This window comes from Trachypithecus francoisi, unplaced genomic scaffold, assembly GCF_009764315.1.
Source record: "Trachypithecus francoisi isolate TF-2019V2 unplaced genomic scaffold, Tfra_2.0 Lachesis_group12, whole genome shotgun sequence".
Taxonomy (NCBI): Eukaryota; Metazoa; Chordata; class Mammalia; order Primates; family Cercopithecidae; genus Trachypithecus; species Trachypithecus francoisi.
Window position 1 is genome coordinate 70,166,712 of NW_022681457.1, and position 22,028 is coordinate 70,188,739.

General features: G+C 49.8%; 1 protein-coding gene across 1 annotated transcript; it reads left to right on the forward strand.

Annotated features, from left to right (window-relative positions):
- Positions 1–636: 636 nt before the first annotated feature.
- Positions 637–21,164, forward strand: CDCP2 (CUB domain containing protein 2). The gene is made up of 7 exons (XM_033229321.1): positions 637–857; positions 947–1,107; positions 8,611–8,958; positions 11,843–12,178; positions 13,489–13,842; positions 16,785–16,963; positions 20,597–21,164. The coding sequence occupies exons 2-7, from the start codon at positions 1,029–1,031 to the stop codon at positions 20,921–20,923; spliced, it is 1,623 nt and encodes a 540-aa protein (XP_033085212.1). The 5' UTR covers positions 637–857; positions 947–1,028; the 3' UTR covers positions 20,924–21,164.
- The last annotated feature ends 864 nt before the right edge of the window (positions 21,165–22,028 follow it).

The window sequence follows — 22,028 nt, forward strand, 5'->3', positions numbered from 1 at the left end:
AGACCTTAGTCTGCCAGAAAGAGCCCAGGATCCTCACTGGGAGAGCAGGAACATGCCATGTCCCCCTGCTGTCCCCATGCCTGGCACAGGCTCTGAACAGAGAAGGAGCTTAGAAATGCGTGTTGGGCTGAAATGAACCAAATCAAAAGACTCCAGAGGAGAAGAAAGAGCCCACTTCCTGTTGGACACAAAGTTCCCAGGGCATTTCTGCGGCGCCAGCTCCTTGTGCAGGGCCTGGCACACAACGATGTTCAAGCAAGGCTTGGGATCAATAAAGGAGCAAACATTTCATATTCTCAGCCAGAAGTTACACTGGGGCCCAGACCTATTACTGCATTAAGAGTTGCACAATATGATTTTCTAATTCTGTTATTCCTGCTTCATTCTTGTGTGAAAAAGACTTTTCCTTCATCAACTGTCCACAGCAACCTCCTTCCCTCCTCTGAGCTAAATCCGCATGTCTGAAGGAAGTTGTCCCGCGTGTCCCACTAAATACAGGCTCCTTTCAGCTCCCTCAGGAGTCGGGGTGGGAAGAACCTGTAGCAAGCACCTACTCTGTGCTTTAGCAAGTGCCATCTCCTTTCATTTTCACAGCAGCCCCTGGGTCGGAGCTGAACAGCCCTGCTGGATGGATGAGAAGACCCAGACCAGGGGAGTTAAATGACTTGTCCAAGGTGACCTGACAAGTTACAGGCTGAACTGGGATTGATCCCAGATCTACCTGGCCCCAAAAGTTATGCCTTTTCTCCACCACCCACTTTCCTTCCAGGCCCGAGTTTCTTCCCTTCCTGATACACTGTGGTCGGTGCAGATCTCAGAACGTGTAAACCTGCTGACACCAGATCCGTCACTTGACAGTGAGTGAAGGAAGTACCCAGGGATCGGCTTACTAATTCTAGGGGCCAGTGAATTATTCATGCCATCATTAACTTGGAGGCCCTTTCAGCCTCACCTCTCTCCCCTGTTCCGGACCCTCAGATCCTGGCCTACCTGAGCTCGGCAGACCTGTGGGGGCCCCTGGTGAGGAGATGCTGGCAGAGCGGGGGGCTTGCCTGCTGCTGGCAGTGGCACTGCTGGGCCCAGGGCCCTGGGCCCAAGCCATGGAAGGTAGGCACTCTTGGGACAGACACAAACTGGGAGGGGAAGGAGGTGGGCAGGCAGCAGCCAGGGGCTCAAGAAGTTTCTACATGGGAAGCCAGAAAGCAGGAGGTCCTTTTAGGGGACGTGGCTGAGTTGAGAATGTATTTGTTCCTGAGATAGGGGGAAGACAATATTTATTGAGTGTCTGCCATGTGTTGGATGTTTCACATGTAGGTTGTATTTAATATGTACAACAAACTTCAAGGTGGATGTTAGTCCCCCATTTTCCAGATGAAGAAACTGAGGGCTAGAGATATTAAGTAACCTGTCCAAGACTACATGGTCACCAAGGTTGAAGGGAATGGCTCCAAAAACTATTAAAGGTTTATCGCTAAAGAGTTTTTTTGTTGTTGTTTGTTTGTTTGTTGAGACAGAGTCTTGCTCTGTCGCCCAGGCTGGAGTACAGTGGCCCAATCTCAGCTTACAGCAACCTCCACTTCCCGGGTTCAAACAATTCGCCTGTCTCAGCCTCCCGAGTAGCTGAGATTACAGGCGTGTGCCACCACAACTGGCTAATTTTTGTATTTTTAGTAGAGACGGGGTTTCACCATGTTGGTCACGCTGGTCTCGAACTCCTGACCTCAGATGATCTGCCTGCCTTGGCCTCCCAAAGTGCTGGGATTACAGGCGTGAGCCACCGCGCCCAGCCTATTGCTGAATAGTCTTTATTCTCCTCCCGAGACCCTGCTGTCCATCCCACTGCCAAGCAAGTGAAATCAAAGTTCCTTCTTATAGTATTCAGTGCCCTCTGAGTGTGGGCTCCAACTTCCATATTGTATTCAGCCTCAGTTTCCTGCATCCCTTGGGCATCCCATGCTCTTGCAGGGGAATCACAACCCCTTCTGCTTCACCCTGAGGGATCTTAAGTCCTGCTGTCCCCTCTGTCTGGAAAATCTCTTTTCCCTTTTTCCACCTGAGAACATCTGGCTCACCCTTCAAGCTCAGATCAAATACCACTCCCTCCATGGCCTTCCACATCCTCCATCAACCTCACACACACCTTCACTGGGGCTCCTGGAACCCTCTGCCTGCACTGTGGTCCCCAGTGGCTTTGAACTGCTCTGGCTTTTCAAGCATTGTTTACCTGTCTGTGAAGCTGGGGTGATATCATTTCACCCTTCTGCAAGGCTCAAGTGGGGCTCAGGGAGGAATTGTACCTTGCCAGTTACCCAGTCACTGACAGAGATGGGACGGGCACCCAAGTGTCTCAACCCATGCCTGGGTAGTGGGAGGAGCTAGCTGTTCCTATTTTCCAGCCACTGGGGCTTAAGGGGCCTTGGGGTAACCCTGGGCATCAGTGTGCCTGGCTGGGTCCTAGTGGACAAGGCCTCTGCTTATGCTGATGACTGGAGCCACCTGGGCTGTAAGAATTTCGCTCTGATGCTCTGGTGTCTTTCCCTGTCCTGTGGGAAGGGCTGGGGGAAGGACAACAACAGGCATTGGACAGAATATCTCTTTGTCCTTTTGCCATAAAGGTATGAATTAGATGCCATTCCTGCCCTGTCCCACTCCAAGATCCAGGCAGAGAGCCAATAATGTGCATCTGTGCGGCCCTCACACAGCCTTTAGCTCATCAGCGCTCACAGTCACCCAGCAAGGGAGGCACCACTGTCCCCATTTCACGGCTCACAGAGGCTAAGTGCACGTGTGTCTGAGCCTTTGTCCATGTCATTCCCTCCCTGCAAATCTTCCCCAACTGATGAAACTCATTCTTCCTAGACAAACTCAAATATCACCCGCTCTGGGAATCTTGCCCCTCCTTGATACTGCTGGCCCCAGGAAGATTAGATTTCCTCTCCCCGGGCCCCAGAGCCCCTTTGTGGCCACAGTGCAATCACACTGTGTGTTTTGTATCATTTCCCTGACTCCCCCTGCCCGACCCCATGGTGAGCTTCCCACGGAGGGGCCCATTTTGAATCAGCACAGGCCTGGTACAGGGCACATGTTTAGCGAGTGTGTCTTCTCTTAATTTAGTTAAGTATATTCTTCAGGATGCTTTTGGTTGCAAGTGACAGAAACTCAACCTGGATGAGTTGAAGCAAAAAGAAGAATACATTGGCTCTGTAACCAGCGAGGCAGGAGGTAGCCGAGCTGGGCTCAGGGATGCCACAGCCAGGACCTCTGGGCTCCAGGGCCACTTCCACTTTTCACATGGCTCTTCCAGTTCACAGAGGGGGTTTTTCCTTAAGCCCTGAGCATAAATAATTAAAAAAAATTTTTTTTGAAACGAAGTCTCACTCTGTCTCACCCAGGCTGGAGTGCAGTGGAGTGCAGTGGAGTGCATTCAGCTCAGTGCAGCCTCTGCCTCCTGGGTTCAAACAATTCTCCTGTCTCAGCCTTCTGAGTAGCTGGGATCACAGGAATGCACCACAACACCCGGCTAATTTTGTATTTTTAGTAGAGATGGGATTTCACCATATTGGCCAGGCTGGTCTTGAACTCCTGACCTCAGGTGATCCACCCACCTTGGCCTCCCAAAGGGCTAGAATTACAGGCGTGAACCACCACACCTGGCCAATAATAATTTTTTAAAAAATTTAAAAGAGTCAAATACCAACCAAATGCAATGTATGGACCTTGTTCCACCCCCAGGACTCCGCCTCCCAGTCAAGGGACCAGAAAGGGAAGAATCCCTATGTGGACATTCTGAGCAGAACTCTGGCCCGGCCTGGAGCACACGCCCACCCCGCGGGCCAGTCACTGTGGTGGTGGCGGGAGCCCCAGGACTCCCCAGCTAGAGCCAGGCGTCCATCCCTGGGGCAAGGAAGAGGAGGGAGGGTTACCACGTGGAGGCAAGGAGGGGAGCAGTGTCTAAAAGAGGGGGCTATTGTTGCAAGAGGCAGAGGAAGAGGTATTGGGCAGACCCAAAGCAATAGATGTCCACTACAGCAAGTAACGTCCCTTTCCAGGGCTCAGTTTTCTCATCTGTAAAATGAGTCAGTAGCACCTGCCCTGCCTAGTTCTGAGAGAGTTATATAAGATCATTCACTCACTCATTCATTCAGCAAATATACACTGAGCACCAGCTTTGTGCCAGGTACTGCTCCGGGTGCTTGCAATACAGCAGGGAGAGGGACAGAAATCCTTGCGCTCATAGAGCTTACATTTTCTGGCAGGATACTGAACCAAATCAATAAGTAAAATAAATAGTATGTTAGATCGTGATGAATTCTATGGAGAAGCATATGGCACTAAAGAGAGAGAAGGAGCATGAGCTGGGGAGAGGGTTTCAGGTGTAAATAGGGTGGTTAGGGAAGGCCTCACTGAGAAGGTGACCAGGGATGTGCTGGCTGTTTTGTTAACTTTTAATTATGAAAAATTTCAAACACACCCAAAGCACAGAAAATCATATAATGAATCCCTATATCCCCATCAATCATCTTCAATAATTATCAACGTTTTGCCTTTCTTGTTTCTTCTATCTCACCCCAGCCCCATTCTGGGAGGTGTGGAGAAATCTAAAGCCTATCTCAGATGCCATATTATTTCACCCATAAATATGTCAGAATATGTCTCTAACAGAGAAACACATAAAACTATACATAACCTCAATACCTTTATCACGGTATAATAAGTCCTTAATTTAAAAAAAGAAATTTTAGAGACAAGGTCTCTCTCTGTCACCCAGGCTGCAGTGCAGTGCTGTGGCCATAGCTCACTGTAGCCTCGAACTCCTGGGCTCCAGTGGTCCTCCTGCCTCAGCCTCTTGAGAACCTGGGACCACAGGAGCACTCCACCACTCCCGGCTTCATTCCTTAATTTATGTGCTAACTCAATTCATGTTCAGTTTTCCCCAATTATTGACCAAAAAAAAAATACATATATATAAAATATATAATACATTATATAAATATATATATATTATAATTCATTTGTTCAAATCAGAATCCAAACAAGGTCCATACATTGCATTTGGCTGATATTTGACTTTTAAATTTTTTATAAAAGTATTACTATTTGTACAGACAGGGTCTCACTATGTTGCTCAGGCTGGTCTCAAACTCCTGGCCTCAAGTGATCCTTCTGCCTCGGCCTCCCAAAGTGCTGGGATTACAGGTGTGAGCCATGGCACCCAGCCTTGACTCTTTTAATACACCAGTTGTGCCTCCTTCCCCCCCTTTATCCTTTATTGTTGAAGCCCCAGCGTCATTTATCTTACAGAACTTCCCACATTCTGGACTTGCCAAAGGTATCCTCATGGAATTACTTAAAATGTCCCGCTAGCTTCCATATTTACTCTAACTGTAGATAGAAGCAGAGACTTCCTGAGATTCATATTTCCTGATTTTTTTTCAAGAAGATATTTACTGGCCAGTGTTAGATACATCAGTGGGTTCGGGGTTTGTTAGCCTGGTCTATTTGCTACATGCACCACCATGCCCGGCTAATTTTTAAATTTTTTCTGTAGAGATGGGGGTCTTACTATGTTGCCCAGGCTGGTCTCAAACTCCTGGACTCAAGTGATCCTCCTGCCTTGCCCTCCCAAATTGCTGGGATTACAGATCTGAGCCATCATGGCCAGCCAAAATTATGTTTTCCTAGTGTTGTTATTCTTTCTGAGGTTTTCCATAAATAAGTTTTCCCGGTCGGGCGCGGTGGCTCACACCTGTAAACACAGCACTTTGAGAAGCCCAAGTGGGTGGATCACTTGAGGTCAGGAGTTCGAGACCAGCCTGGTCAATATGGTGAAACTCTGTCTGTACTAAAACTACAAAAATTAGCTGGGCATGGTGGCAGGCGCCTGTAATCTCAGCTACTCAGGAGGCTGAGGCAGGAGAATTGCTGGAACCCAGGAGGTAGAGGTTGCAGTGAGCCAAGATCATGCCATTGCACTCCACCCTTAGCTGACAACAGCGAGACTCAGTCTTAAAAAGTAAATAAATAAAAATAAAAAGTTTTCCCTCACCATCTATTTAGTTGTCCAGAAATACAGTCCATATAGGAAAGGCCAAGCAGATGTTAAATTTCTGTTTATCAATTTCCTTAAAAAAATTGATAAATGAGTTAGTGTCTAGCAACCTCTAAAATACACCAATGAGTTTCATTTTAATTTCTTTCGAGTTACATTGTGAATTATTGTTTTTATATATGTTATATGTTTCAATCCACTGCAAGCCTTACTCTCTTTTGATGCTCGAATTGTACCTTCTTTAGCCAGTGGAAGCCACTTCAAGTAGGTTTCTGTGTCTTTTTTTTTTTTTTTTTTTTTTTTGAGATGGAGTCTTGCTCTGTCACCCAGGCTGGAGTACAGTGGCACAATCTCAGCTCACTGCAAACTCCACCTGCCGGGTTCAAGTGATTCTCATGTCTCAGCCTCCTGAGAAGCTGGGATTACAGGCGTGTGCCACCACACCCAGCTAATTTTTGTATTTTTAGTAGAGACAGGGTTTCGCCATGTTGCCCGGGCTGGTCTCAAACTGGTGACCTCAAGCAATCGGCCCACCTCAGTCTCCCAAAGTGCTGGGATTACAGGCGTGAGCCACTGCGACTGGCTAGGTTTCTGTGTCTTTTGACACAATCTCAGCAGTCTTTGATAGCTTCTTTGCTGTTTAGCATCGCAAGATAACCAAGCATATTTTGTGTAGTTCCTGTATTAAACCTGGTACCAGACATTGCTCTAAAGAGCCTTGTTCATTTTAGCTGAACATAAGAATCCTAATGGAAAGCCTAGAGGTGTAAAATGCTACTGGATTCTAGGCCTTCTTGGTAAACAGAACTAGGAAATAAATTTTTAAAATATAAAAATAAATGAAGCTCACACTGATACTTTCAATTCAAATTAAGGATCACAAGAGTTTTACTTACTATTTTAAATTTATATCTATCAGGCTGGGTGCGGTGACTCATGCCTGTAATCCTGCACTTTGGGAGGCCGAGGCCAGTGGACCACCTGAGGTCAGGAGTTTGAGACCAGCCTGCCCAACATGGTGAAACCCTGTCTCTACTAAAAATACAAAAATTAGTTGGGCGTGGTGATGGGCACCTATAATCCCAGCTACCTGGGAGGCTGAGGCATGAGAATCACTTGAACCTGGAAGGCAGAGGTTGCAGTGAGCTGACATCATGCCACTGCACTCCAGCCTGCACTACAGCGCCAGACTCCGTCTAAAGAAAAAAAAAAAAATTATACCTATCACTCTTACACTGAAAATATTGGTTTCTATTGACATTAACTTACTTATTTGCTCTAATATATAATAATTATAAAATGATATTTAATATTATTACTAATAGTAAGTTTACTGAATATAGTTTAAGATGTTGTTGCAGTTCATTTTGTCCTTGAGGTATATCCCACTAGGACTGTGTGGTCAAAATACTGTCTTTCAAAGTCATTTGAAATCATTTTTCCGCATGTGACTGTGGCTCCAAGTTGGTAAGATTCAGTTTATTTGTTTCAGTATGGGATATTTAGGGGTTATTTAACTTTTTTTTGATCTCTTAAAATTATATAAAATATTTTATGTGCTTACAAAGTGAACATTATGAAACAGGATACATTTAAGGAGCTCCAGCCATCATGCCTGCTTCCTCCCCTCTTTTTCCTACTTCCCCTGACAGAGAATTATTCTTATTAGTTTCTTTCCATTGTTTTCTTTTGTTAAACACAAGCAAATCTGAGCATATAAAAATGTACTTTTAACATTGTAGTAGGCTGTGCATATTTTCACTTGTGGGGTTATTATTATTATTAATTTCAAAATAATGTTTTAATAATTAACTTAAATTCCCTACTGCATAATGTTTTAACTAACATTCTGAGGCCCTGCCTGACACTTCCTGTCTCTTTTCCTGGCTTGCTTTTTCTCCATAGCTTCTCACTGTGTCATATATATATATATATATATATATATATATATTTTTTTTTTTTTTTTTTTTTTTGAGACAGAGTCTCCCTCTGTCACCCAGGCTGGAGTGCAGTGGCATGATCTCGACTCACTGCAACCTCCGCCTTGGGGGTGCAAGCAATTCTCCTGCCTCAGCCTCCCAGGTACTGGGACTACAAGTGCTCGCCACCACGCCTGGCTAATTTTTGTATTTTTAGTAGAGACGGGATTTCACTATATTGGCCAGGCTGGTCTCGAACTCCTGACCTTGTGATCTGCCCACCTTGGCCTCCCAAAGTGTTGGGATTACAGGCGTGAGCCACTGCACCTGGCCCCATAAACTCTATAGTTTCCCTGCTATGTTTATTGTCTGTCTTGCCTGCCAGAATGTAGGCTCCATGAGGGTAGGGGTTTTGTCTGTTTTGTGTCTGCCATGACCCCAGCACCTAGAACAATGCCTAGCACTCAAACAGTATTTGTGGAATGAATACCAGCATGCTTGATCAGCATCTGAAGAATAAGCAGATGCATGAGCAAATAAACACATGGCCTTGTGTTCCTTCATTCACTGGGCCCACTGCCCTTACCACATGTACCCAAGACTCCAGAACAGAGTCTCAGCCATCCTTCTCTCTTGCCCCAGGTATCAAATGTGGGGGTGTGCTCTCAGCACCTTCTGGAAACTTCTCCAGTCCCAACTTCCCTAGACTGTACCCCTACAACACAGAGTGCAGCTGGCTGATCGTGGTGGCTGAGGGCTCTTCGGTGCTGCTCACCTTCCATGCCTTTGACCTGGAATACCATGACACCTGCAGCTTCGACTTCCTGGAGATCTACAATGGGGCCTCACTGGACAAGGGCAACCTGCTGGGGAGGTTCTGCGGCAAGGTGCCTCCGCCGCCCTTCACCTCCTCCTGGCATGTCATGTCTGTCGTCTTCCACTCGGACAAGCACGTGGCCAGCCACGGCTTTTCTGCGGGCTACCAGAAAGGTCAACAGGGGCCCTTAGGGACCTGGTGCAGTGGCTCACACCTGTAATCCTGGTGCTTTGGCAACAAAGTGGGAGGATGACTTGAGCCCAGGAGTTCAAGGGGGGATTTGGCAGTGGAAGAGCTGGTTCTGGGGTAGCGGTGGGAAGACAGCAGCAGGGCTCAGGTGAGACCTGCAGGGTCTCATCATCTTGGCACATAGACTGCTCTGTATCCTGCACGACCCAGCTCTCATGCATAGTTTATAAGGCAAAAGCAGCCGCCTCACTGTTCATGACCATGCTGGTAATCCTGGTAGCTGGGGTTCCCACCTTCATGGCAATGCTCCCCATGCCTCCCTCCATTTCTCCCGGAGTCCTCAGAGGGTCGCACTGTGCTCAGGAATGAGGCTCTCATGCTCTACTACCCTTGTCTTTCTTGTCGTCTGTCATGGCATAAGGCCACAGGAGGGGACACCACTGCTGTTGCCACCTTCTGCGGCATCCCACCACTTCACAGCTTGGGAATCCTTGCCTGAGTTCCCGCAGTAGGATCTGGGTGGAGCTGGTGACCTTATATCATGTGTCCCTAACCCCTCCCTCCTTCAACCAGGCTTGACACTTGCCTCTCAGTCTAGTGAGGGGAGAGGAGGCCTTGCTCTTCTTGTCATTCTCTTTGACTCACTCATCCTTGTCCCCAGGTTCTGTGCAAAGGCTCAAACCTCCTGCTTCTTCCCAATGCCAGAATCAAGGCCTTGTTGATGTTAGCTCAAACAGTAGACACCCACAGAGGCTACTGGTCCCCAGGCTCCACCAACAGCAATCCCGGGGGACTCAGGTGGGACCCCAGTCACTGCTGCATTTAGAAGGATAGAATTGTAGAATGCCACAACACAAGAACCATAGGCTGATCTAATAATAGTTTTGGAATTTTAGACCCTTAGATTTGTAGAATGTTAGGATATCAAAGTCATAATACCATCAGCCACATTTCCCAACATATTTTTTTTTTTTTTGAGACGGAGTCTCACTCTGTCACCCAGGGTGGAGGGCAGCGGTGCGATCTCCGCTCGCTGCAAGCTCCGCCTCCCGGGTTCACGCCATTCTCCCGTCTCAGCCTCCCGAGTAGCTGGGACTACAGGCGCCCGCCACCTTGCCCGGCTAGTTTTTTGTATTTTTTAGTAGAGACGGGGTTTCACCATGTTAGCCAGGATGGTCTCAATCTCCTGACCTCGTGATCCGCCCGTCTCGGCCTCCCAAAGTGCTGGGATTACAGGCGTGAGCCACCATGCCCAGCCTGTAAATTCATATTTTAACTTCTTATAAGCCAATCATTAAAAACACAAGTAAATATGGATGACCTCCAATGAGTTAAATTTTAAAATGTAGAATATTTAAATTTTAATATCTTATTAAAGATATTAAAAACTGTGGGTGCTGTCTTTTCATTACATTAAAAGAGAGCTTGAAATACAGCATAAGAATGAAATTTGCACCAGGTGCCAGCAGGTGCTCCAGGGGGCTGCTGAGGAGCCCCAGGGCACAGTTTGGAAGTCTCTGCGAAGGTTGTTAGTGTTGGAAGGGATCTCACAGGCGATCTAAATCTGTCCTCTCATTTCACAAAATCTGAGTACCTGAGAGGGCCTTCAGAAAGTCACACGGCTGGGCCAGCACTGGGAAAAGCCAGCAGGTCCTCAGACGCCCCATCCAGAGCCCTGGTCACACAGCTGTGCCATAGGGTGAGGCGCTGGAGTCTCAGGAAACACATCCCACATGTGCCCTCCCTGCTGGTGACCTCCGGCAAGTCACAGCATTCACCCACACTTGCTGTGTGGTTGTACTGGCCAAGCTGGCTTCCTGAGGGTTTCCAGCAGCATGTTTTCAGACTCTGCTCAAGTCTGAGCCCAGTGGATCAAGCTGGTTCAGTCTTACGATCTCTAATGTTCCAATGAGGCTCAGAGAGGCAGGGTTACTTCCCCAGAGTCACACAGCTAATAAAAGGCAGAGATGGGAGACTAGTCTTCAGATGTCAAACCAAGCCCTACTTCATCAGGTCCTCTCTCTAAGTCTCGGTTTCCTCATCTGTTAGGGAGGTTTGATTACATTCCTGAGCTCAGGCACCCCAGCCTCTGTGCCCCACTGTGCCTCATAGGAGTGGATAGTGAAGGTCACAAGGGTCAAGTGCACAGGGTCCACAGTAAGTCTTCCTGGGTTCAAATCCTACTTTCTCAGTTACCAGTCAGGTGACTGCTCTCAGGGCCCTGACCATGTTCCTTGGGCCCTGCCACTTCAGTGTGCTTCTGCCAACCTCCACAGTTCTTTGTTGGAGGGTTTTTTCTGAAGTCTCAGTAGGTCACTCCCAGCCCACAGCAGCCCTCCACCTGCACTCTGGGGAGTTGGCATATAAATGCCGCAGCTCCCTCCCTCCTAGATTGACAGAACTCTGAAGTGTGTGCTTTACCCTGTCCCCAGAGCTCCCCTGCAGGTCAGCAGCTGGCTTGAACACACCTCCCCTTCTGTGTCCACTCCCTCCCTCCCCATCTGGGGGCCCCTGGATCTCCTAAGCAAACTCCTTGCACTCAAATCCTTATCTCAGGGTCTGCCTGGGATAAACTCAATAAGCTACTGAACTTCTCTTTGCCTCCCTTTTCTTAATTATAAAATCAGAGAAACTGCAGCACAGTCCTTGTGGGGCTAGTCTGAGGATCTGAACAGGCAGCATAGGTGCCAAGTGCTAGGCCTGTGCACGTGCTACACTTGCTACTTGGGTAGCAGGTGCTTGGTGGATGGTAATGAGACCCTCAAGAGATACCTCTGGGGGCAGCATGTTGGGGTGTCTGGTTCTCAAGGGAGGAAATTGGGAACCACAAGGAGAAAGAAAGGTCAGCTCAAGTGGGCTCTCTTGCAGATGTGTGTGGCGGCGTCCTGACTGGCCTGTCAGGGGTCCTCACCAGCCCTGAGTACCCCAACAACTACCCCAACAGCATGGAGTGCCACTGGGTGATCCGGGCCGCTGGCCCTGCCAGCGTCAAGCTGGTGTTCGTGGACTTCCAAGTGGAAGGCAATGAGGAGTGCACCTATGACTACGTGGCTGTGCTTGGGGGGCCTGGCCCCACCCATGGGCACCACTACTGTGGCAGCACCAGGCCCCCCACCCTCATGTCTCTGGGCCACGAACTGCAGGTGATCTTCAAGTCCGACTTCAACATCGGAGGCCGTGGCTTCAAGGCCTACTACTTCTCAGGTAGGAGGGGCTGGAGGTCTACCCCGAATCCTCCTGTGCCTACTGGGTTCCTATCTCCCCATTACACTTGCAGGGATCACACCTTTCTGCCCCCCAGAGGCCTTGGGCTTTCTGCACTGTCTCTGCCTGGAATGCTGTAGCATACCCTTGGCCAATGCCAAGACATAAGCATGTCACCTCTGCAAAGACTTCCTGTTCTACCAGAATTGATCCCTTTTTCAACTCCTTATAGAAGTTTTTTACACTATGATCTAACATTTGTCTCTTCTATATGTGGTTTGCATGTCAATCTCCCCTGTCTGACTGAGTCCTTTATGGGCTTATCTTTGCACCTGGTACATAGTAGTTACTGAGTATTTGTACAAATGAATGTATGAAGTCATGGGAAGTTTATAGTCTAGGTAGAGAGATTATAAGGAAACAGACAATGCAAGCCATTACGATCTGTGCTATCCATCAGTAAGAATCATGGATGACTTGGCTGGGCGCGGTGGCTCAAGCCTGTAATCCCAGCACTTTGGGAGGTCGAGACGGGCAGATCACGAGGTCAGGAGATCGAGACCATCCTGGCTAACACGGTGAAACCCCGTCTCTACTAAAAAATACAAAAAACTAGCCGGGCGAGGTGGCAGGCGCCTGTAGTCCCAGCTACTCAGGAGGCTGAGGCAGGAGAATGGCATAAACCCGGAGGTGGAGCTTGCAGTGAGCTGAGATTGGGCCACTGTACTCCAGCCTGGGCGACAGAGCGAGACTCTGTCTCAAAAAAAAAAAAAAAAAAAAGAATCATGGATGACTTCGTGGAGGAGAGAATTCAGCAGTACCCTGAAGGAGTTAGATGGAAGCAGAAGGGAAGGGTGTTCCAAGCAGGAGGAACAGCATGTGCAAAAGCCTGGAGGGCAAGGAGTGTTTGGTATGCTCACAGTACATACCAAATGGGGCAGTGAGAAAAGGGGAAAGGCCAGGCATGAACCACATCATCTGTCAAGCCAGGGAGTTTGGAGGTAACTCTGAGGACAGGTATTGTATATTATTAGTGAATTCCTAACAGGGCCTACACCTGTGATGGGGACTGTCAGTTGGAATGCAAGTCCCAGCTTTCAGCAAGTTGCAGTTTAAAACAAGCTTTGGGATCAAGCATCCCAACTTTCAGCTAGGTGGGATCAATTGTCTGGTTTGCTAGCCATGGTGCCCACAACCTACCTGGTGGTTTTAGGACCACTGTGGCGCCTGCTGCCTAAGCTGTAACTGCAGAGGGTGACTTCTCCTCTCCCCTCACTGTTGCTCCTCCCACATCCCCCTCCCCAACCCAGGACAATGCCAGGAGGTATACATGACCATGCGGGGCAACTTCTCCAGCCCACGGTACCCCAGTTCCTACCCCAACAACATCCGCTGCCACTGGACCATCCGCCTGCCCCCGGGCTACCGGGTCAAGGTATTCTTCCTGGACCTGGACCTGGAGGAGCCCAACAGCCTGACCAAGACCTGTGACTTTGACCATCTGGCAGCCTTCGATGGGGCCAGTGAGGAGGCACCCCTGCTGGGGAATTGGTGTGGACACCACCTGCCACCACCTGTCACTTCAAGCCACAACCAGCTTCTGCTTCTGCTGCACACGGACCGCAGCACCACCCGCAGGGGCTTCTCCGTGGCCTACATCGGAGGTCAGCTGGGCTGTGGGAGTGGGTCCATTGAGGGGGAAGGGGAGGCTTTGCAGCCTTAGTCTTTGCAGCCTCTTTCCTCCATCCCACCAGTTTGTCCTGCCCTCCATGAATGGTCTTCTCCAGTGCCTTTTCCGTTGGCTACACCCTTGCCCACTCTCGGGATCCCTGAGACTGGACGGCATGGCTCCTGCTTGTTTCCACTATTGCAGAGCCTCCTTCCCCAGCTCCTAACTTCACGAGTCCTCACCGCTCCCCATCTGGTTCGTTCCCCCTGGGCCCCTGGCCCCTCTTGTGTTGTTATTGGTCCCCTGTATCCAGGGGAAATAGACAAAATATGCTAATATTGTTTATGGCAAAAAAATTGGTATAACGGTAGGGATGCCTACCAGCCCTGCTTGTATCATTCAGAACTACTCATTGAAAAAATGGTGCTTGTTTTTCCTCACTCAACAAGAAGCCTGGAGCTAGGTAGCTGCTGTATTGGTCCAGGGGCTCAACACTGTTCCAAGTGTTATCTCTGGGACTCTCTGAGCCTCACAGCTGCAAGATGGCTGCCATAGCTCCAGGCATCACATCCATGTTCAAGGCTAGAGAGGACAAGGGAAGTGCCAGCTGCAAATGACTCTTTATCAAGAAAGCAAAAGCGTCTTTAGAACCTCTCACAAGACTTTTACAAAATGTCCAAACAGTTTGAACTCAGTCAGATGGCCCTGCTTTGCTGCAGAGGAAGCTGGGGAGCTGGTATTTGGCTTTCTCAGACTCCATATTATTGTGTAGATTTGTCAGCCAAGAGGGTCCACCGTTGCTTCCCTCCTCCCACCCTTCCTTGTGTATGGGCGCAGAAATGTCTGCACTCTGCACCTATCATGCTCTCTTCCTGGCCAAGCAAAGCTCCTCATTGTGCAGGTGTAGCAACGGAGGTGCTGAGAGGGGAAAGACTTCATTGTGACCACATGGGCAGTCAGTGGCACAACCAGGATTAGAACTTACTCTGCTGCCTTCTTCTTGCTTGTTTGAGAAGGATACGAGGGAGGGGAGCCCAGAGCTAAGCTCAGAGAGACCAGGGTCACGTCCAAATGCTGCCATTTACTGATCATCCAAGAGGGCTCATCTATATAAGAGGTTGATGAAGGCCCTAGACAGGTGGTCGTGAAGGCCAAAGGAAGTAACAAGGTCACAATGCCTGGATCCAAGGACATCTTTCCTTCAGGAAGGTGTCTCAGGCCTGTTCAGCATTTAAAAAATCTTTCCTTGCTCCATATGCAAGGGCAGCTGGGGCCAGGGATGGAGGAGATCGTGAGCTACAGCAAGATGGTGGCAGAGCCGTGAACTTGGGCAGGCCCAGCCCCTTCGGGCCTCAGTGGGCTCCACCTGGAAGCCGGAGTGGGAGAGCTGTGGCTCTGTTAGCACAGCCCTGGAGAGCCCAGCTCCATTGGCTCTGCCTCCGCTAGCTGGCATTGCCCTATGTCTCTGTGGGCCTCAGTTTTTCCACCTGTAAGAGGAGGATATTGACGGAAAGATCTTTAAAGTTCCTTTTGCCTCTGATAATCTCATTTTCAGAACTCTCCCAGGCCCTCTCCCAGCCCTGTGTGATCTAGGACACGCCCCTTCTGCAGAGAAGGAGAGAAAGTTGGGGGGTCTTATCCCAGCTCCTGTTCCAGGGGCTTCAGGGCAGCAGTGCCCACTCCAACTCCACCCCACATCCCTTCCCCTCAGATCCCCGTGGGGCCCGGGGCAGACAGGAGCACTCCCACTGGGCGAGGCTCCAGATGCGGCCCAGGCTGCAGGAGGCCTTCCCACTGGGAGGGCAGCCACAGTGCCAGTTGGGGGTGACACACAGTTCAGCACCACCGAGATCATCGTGGGAGACGGCTGGCCCATAAATCCCTGACTGCCCAGACACCAGAGGCTGAAATATGTCTGAGGCATTTCCCGGAGAGGGGTTGAGAGTTCCAGGCCTCTCCCTGCCAGTTCTCTTTCCTTTTCCTCCCACCAGGCAGCCGCCTTCCTTTCCCCTTCCCTCACCCCTGCCCCTGCATGCATGCATATGCACACACACACACATACAACACACACACACACACAAACATGCTCACCCAAAGCAGACACTGTGAGTCATGTGCGACCGTCCTGGCCAGGAGGGCTGCAGGAGGCTGCTGAATAGGGTGAACAGACCACGAACTTTGAAATCCTGTCGACCCAGTTGGCCACTGCAAACAACTTCATCTCTCAGAGTGTCCATTTCCAAACCTGTAAAATGAGTTTAGTCACATCTACCTCCTGGGGAGTCATTGTAGGGAGGGAAAGTGAGGCTTCCCTTGCCACCCTTTTTAAAACTGAAACTCTCCTTCCTCACTCCTCCCCAATTAGTTCTATTCTCCTGCTCTTTCTTCATTGCTTGATTTTCTTTTGGGGCACTCTGACACGTGGGTGTATTTTACCTTTATTGCCCCCTCCCCCATCTAGAATGTAAGCTCCACAAGGCAAGAATTTCAGCTGTGTTTTTTCCTCATTTTTGTATTTGTGGTGCTGAGAATAGGGCCTGCACATAGTAGGCCATCAATATATTTGTTAAATAATTAAATGAATTGCCTGGCACATGGCCAAGAGATTAGCAGATGAACTTTATGATTATTAAGAACATTCATTCATTCATTCACTCAGCATTCACTGGGCCTGCCAAGCTCTGTGCTGGGCCCAGAGGACGCTGAGAGAATCAGACTCTGTGCCTTCCCTGAGGAGCTCACAGTCTGATGGAGTTGAACGGAGTAACCCGTCTAAGATATCCCTTACCGTGCCCTGTAGGATTCCATAAGAGTTTTTCCTACTCTGGGCCTCAGTTTCCCCATCCACCACACTTTGTGGGAGGGTGGGGGGTGTGGGGGAGGTGAGGGTCAGACTGCCTGAACCTAAGGCCTCCAGCTCCTCCCTCCGGTTCCCAGTGGTACCCGTGAACGTGAGCTGCTCCCGCACGGACTTCCAGATCCTGATCTCCACGCAGGCGCTGGCCCCGCTGGAGCGGACCAAGGTCTACCTGGGCAGCCGGAGCTGTGCTGCCCAGGAGGTCGGCGGCAACTTCAGGATCCAGGCCCGCTTTGATACCTGCGGCACTGAGTCTCAGGTAGGGGCTGGGGGAAGGGGGCAGGCACAAGGGAGGGACTCTGACCCTGCTGAAAGGCATCTGACATTCCTGAAAATTCAGCTTCTCCTGGCTCTGGGGGCCACACAGGCCTGGATGCAGAGCTAAGCCCTTCTTGGCTTTACTTACCTCAGCCAATTTGCTCAGGGTAAATGTAGCAAAGAACTCCAAGAGGAGAGACAGAGGAGAGGCGGTCCCTCCGGTTCCCAGCTCTCTTCCTTTTCTCTTCCCAGTTCTCTTTCCTAACCCCAGCTGCTGCTGCCTAACCTCAGCGGCAATCTAAAGATGCCACCAGTCACTCCTGCTACAGGGGTCCTGTTGGCTGTTCCTCCCCTTTCCCTTCAGAGCTCCCCAAAGACCCTGAAGACCTCACCCCTTTAATATGCAGAGCTGTGGAAGCCCTGCTTCTCCCACCCCTCCCCAACCTGGTGATCCAGATCCATCCCTGGGCTCCACAGCACAAAAGGCCCTTTCAAGGCACAGGATCCCCTCCCTTAAAAGGCTGTGAGGCTTACAAGTCCATTTTCCCTACTATCCTTGTATTTTGGAGGCCGTGAACCCAGACATAGGGCCCTCAGAGAGTCACTGGGCAGTGGCTCAAGCACCCTGGATATTTGTATGCTTAGGGACAGGTCAGGAAGTGGGGTACGGAGAAAAGGAACAGTGGCCTCTGTTGGAAAGACTCCCCGGCCTTGAAATCCAGGGACTTTGCAGTCTGACTTAGCAGAAATCATGTGCTTTCCGGCAAACCCTCCCCCGCCTCCCAACATTAGCCACATGTATGCCTCTGGCCCCTCCAGACCACCCTCTGCCTGTCCAAGCCTCCTGGCAGCCACCATCCTTTTGACCTGAGAAGAAGAGGAGGGTAGGGGACCAGTCCTGGCTGCCGAGGTATTCTGCCCTCCCCCTACTCCGTGCCCTAAGTCTCCCAGGGGTTTTGTTTGGGACAGAACCACATTCCATAAAGTCATGGAATGATGGAGACAAAGAATCCGAGAAGCAGGGACTCAGGAAATCCTGGAACCAAGGACTCACATACACTCACAGTCTCATAGTCACAGAACCACCACCAGAACTCAGAAACACAGAACCGTGGAATCTTGGTGTATCTTGGAAACATAAAATCAGAGAACCTTAGATTCATGGATTCTTAGTGTAACCCTTATAAATCCTAGACCCTCAAGGATCAGTGTTTGCATAGAGTTGCTTTTGAAGATACGCAGCTCAAACAGCTGACAACAATAAAAAGTAACACCAATCTTTACGTGCATCTCTTTAAAAACATTAGAGACTTGACTCCCTCCACAGCCATCAACACCCCATGTTGTGTGGCTTTTCTTTCTTTGTCAAGTCTGTCACTCATCAAAACCCCCTAAAGATTCCCCCTACCCCCATTCTCTGATTTTTCCCTCCCTTCCTTGTTATACAGATTAACATTAGCCTTTCACTGGGTCCCCTTCCACTCTCAGGAGTCTTTCTTTCCCCAGTGTCCTGATTCTATATCCCAAAAATCCAGGGCACAAGTTCTTCTCAGATGGGAGCAGGAGCTCCTGTGGGGACATGGAATCAGAGCCTTTTGGAAGCCCAGAGTTGGAAGAGACACGTGAAGTCACCTAGTCCATAAAACTGATTTGTGACCAGCCTGGTCAACACGGTGAAACCCTGTCTCTACTAAAAATACAAAAATTAGCTGGGTGTGGCAGTGCACTCCTGTAATCCCAGCTACTTGGGAGGCTGAGGCATGAGAATTGCTTGAACCCGGGAGGCAGAGGTTGCAGTGAGCCAAGATCGTGCCACTACACTCCAGCCTGGGCAACAGACCAAGACTCCGTCTCTAAAAAAATAAATAGCCGGGCGCGGTGGCTCAAGCCTGTAATACCAGCACTTTGGGAGGCCGAGACAGGCGGATCACGAGGTTAGGAGATGGAGACCATCCTGGCTAACATGGTGAAACCCCATCTCTACTAAAAAATATACGAAAAACTAGCCGGGCGACGTGGCGGGCGCCTGTAGTCCCAGCTACTCGGGAGGCTGAGGCAGGAGAATAGCGGGAACCTGGGAGGCGGAGCTTGCAGTGAGCTGAGATCCGGCCACTGCACTCCAGCCTGGGTGACAGAGTGAGACTCTGTCTCAAAAATAAAAATAAAAATAAATAAATAAAGAAATAGCAACAACAACACACACACACACACACACACAAAGAACCCTCCTGATTTGTGACACCTGTTCAATCCCAAAAGGGTCACCCAGTCTTTGGTGCTGGGGACTTCCTACTATTCACGGCTGCTGTGACTCTGCTAGGCAGCTTTGATTTTTAGAAGTGTCCTCTCAGAAGTGCTACTTGCTAGATGGGGCCAGTTAGGAAACCCTGAAGAAGGCAGTGGCTGCGGCAGATTGGGCGTGGTGGGGAGAATAGTTCTGCAGCGCTGCTGACCATGACAGACTGCCCATCACAATGCTGCCCTCCAGCCTGGGCCTGCAGGCCCATCGTCTCAGGGCCACTCGACTCCTTCATCCGAGGTGGAGGGGAGGGCAGCAGGGTGCCAGTCTCCCACATCTTGTTCCTCGATGGCTCTTCCCAACACTAGGCTGCTGTCCCTGGGGTGGCCAGGGACTCAACAGCAGGATACCTACTGCAGATATCATCAAGAGAAAAGGCTGCAGGGGGAAGCCACACAGCACCGGGGACAAAGCTCCTAATGTGGAGGCAGGAGACTTGGTTTCTGACCTAGCTCTGGGCAAGTCATCACCCTTCCAGGCCTCAGTGGTCACGTCTGTAAATTTGCCAAGGATAGAGGATTGGGGCCGATGCTTTGAAAAGCCTCCTTTTGTTCTATATTATGTTTGAGTGAGGTGTGATGGCCAAGAGCACAGTTAAGAGTTGGGCAGATCTGAGTGAGAATATGGGCTCTGTCACTTGTATGCTGTGTGACCTCAGGCAAGGGATTTAACCTCAGGGACTTAGTTTCCTCCTCTGTAACATGGTTTTTTTTGTTTTGTTTTGTTTTGTTTTTGAGTTGGAGTCTCGCTCTGTCACCCGGGCTGGAGTGCAGTGGCGCGATCTTGGCTCACCGCAACCTCTGCCTCCCGGGTTCACGCCATTCTCCTGCCTCAGCCTCCAGAGTAGCTGGGACTACAGGCGCCCGCCACCACGCCCAGCTAATTTTTTGTATTTTTAGTAGACATGGGGTTTCACTGTGTTAGCCAAGATGGTCTCGATCTCCTGACCTCATGATCCGCCTGCCTCAGCCTCCCAAAGTGCTGGGATTACAGGCATGAGTCACCGCACCCGGCCACATGGGGGTTTTAATGGTACCAGTAAGAGAATGTTGTTGTGAGAATTAAGTAAGATATTTAAAAATATAGAGCCTGGACCATGGTAAATGACCCCAGAACATTAGCCAGAGAAACACTGGCATCAAATCTGATATTGTCCTTCCAGACAGCTCACCCTCACGGTACCCCTTTTACAGATGGGACCACTGAGGCTCAGAGTTAGGACTCGAACACAGGCTTCTCGGGCTCTGCCCCCCGGTACTGAGACCCCCACATATATAGGGAAACAAGGTCAGCCTAAGCTCCTTCAGGTGTGACGAATACCCTGTGACCCCACAGAGAAGAAACAACACTTCAGTGATTGTCAGCGTGCTGTACATCGACTTCTCGGCCGCAGGGCGGGAGGACATCCATGAGTACGAGGTCCGCTGTGAGCCACGGCGCAAGGAGGCTTCTGTCCACCTGCTCTCTGGCTCTCACTGGCTGGGTCCCTATGCTGCCACTGCGGAGCACCTTCAGGAAGCACCACCCAGGGATGAGGCAGAGGCACTGGAGGGTCCAGTGACCATGGTGGCCCAGGATACCAGTGACATCGTCTTCCTGGGACTTTGCATCCTAGCTGGAATCCTCATGGTTATTGCCATCGTGGTCTTGATGCTGCTTTGAATAGACAGCATAGTGACCTGGCATCTGACATGCCTGGGAGGCAGCTTAGGGACCTGCAACAGGGGTAGGATGGGGACTTGCTGACTTGGTGACCATGGGCAGGTCATGTCCCTCTCTGAGCCTCCGTTTCCTAGGGACAGCCATTCTGCCCTGCTATCTCACAGGGCTGGCTCAGAGGCAGGCAGAGATGGATAAGAGCTTTGTAATCTGTAGCATGCTGTGTATGTATATGCAATTGCTGTTATTAATTTTAAAGATATTCTACTGTAGAAAAGAACTCTCCCACGTGTGTTACTTGTCAGTTTGGATAGTTGTGGTCACTGGTGGCAGAGTGTAGATAAAACTGACTCATTCTATAACTTATATGGGTGCTTTACCAACTCAGGGTACAAATAAAAGCACCACTAATTTTCCTTCCTCCCTCCTTCCCTCCCTTCTTCCTTCCTTCCTTCTTTCCTACCTTCCTTCCTTCCTTTCTCTCTCTTTTCTCTTTTCTTCTCCCTTCCCTTCCCTTCTTTTCTCTTCTCTTCTCTTCTCTTCTCTTCTCTTCTCTTTCCTTTTCTTTTCTTTTCTTTTCCTTCAAGACAGAATCCTGCTCTATTGCCCAGGCTGGAGTGCAATGGCACATTGTTGGCTCACTGCAATCTCTGCCTCCTGGGTTCAAGGAATTCTCCTACCTCAGCCTCCTGAGCAGCTGGGATTACAGGTACCTGCCACCACACCCGGCTAATTTTTGTGGTTTTAGTAGAGATGTGGTTTCACCATGTTGGCCAGGCTGGTCTCGAACTCCTGACCTCAGGTGATCCACCCGCCTCAGCCTCCCAAAGTGCTGGGATTACAGGTGTGAGCCACTGCACCCGGCCTTATTTTTCCAATTAATTGCTCATCTTAGGCCTTCATTAGCAAGAAGCTGATAAAGTATCCATCCAGGGGCCTTCACCCTCCTGAATTGACCCAGGAACCCTGGGAACTTTGTCTAAAGCAGGCCGGCTCTGCCTCCAAACTCCAGGAATAGAGAAAGGGAGCCAAAGTCCCATTTAGTGCCCTCACTTCAGCCCCTGCCACATGGTGTCAGTGTTGAAGGCTGGACCTGAACATCTTGGCA

Excerpts from the sequence above, each read along its gene's own strand:
- CDCP2 (XM_033229321.1), top strand. The coding sequence starts at position 1,029 with ATGCTGGCAGAGCGGGGGGCTTGCCTGCTGCTGGCAGTGGCACTGCTG. Across the intron at positions 8,959-11,842 it reads TTCTGCGGGCTACCAGAAAG|ATGTGTGTGGCGGCGTCCTG; the intron begins GTCAACAGGGGC and ends GCTCTCTTGCAG. Across the intron at positions 16,964-20,596 it reads CCTGCGGCACTGAGTCTCAG|AGAAGAAACAACACTTCAGT; the intron begins GTAGGGGCTGGG and ends GTGACCCCACAG.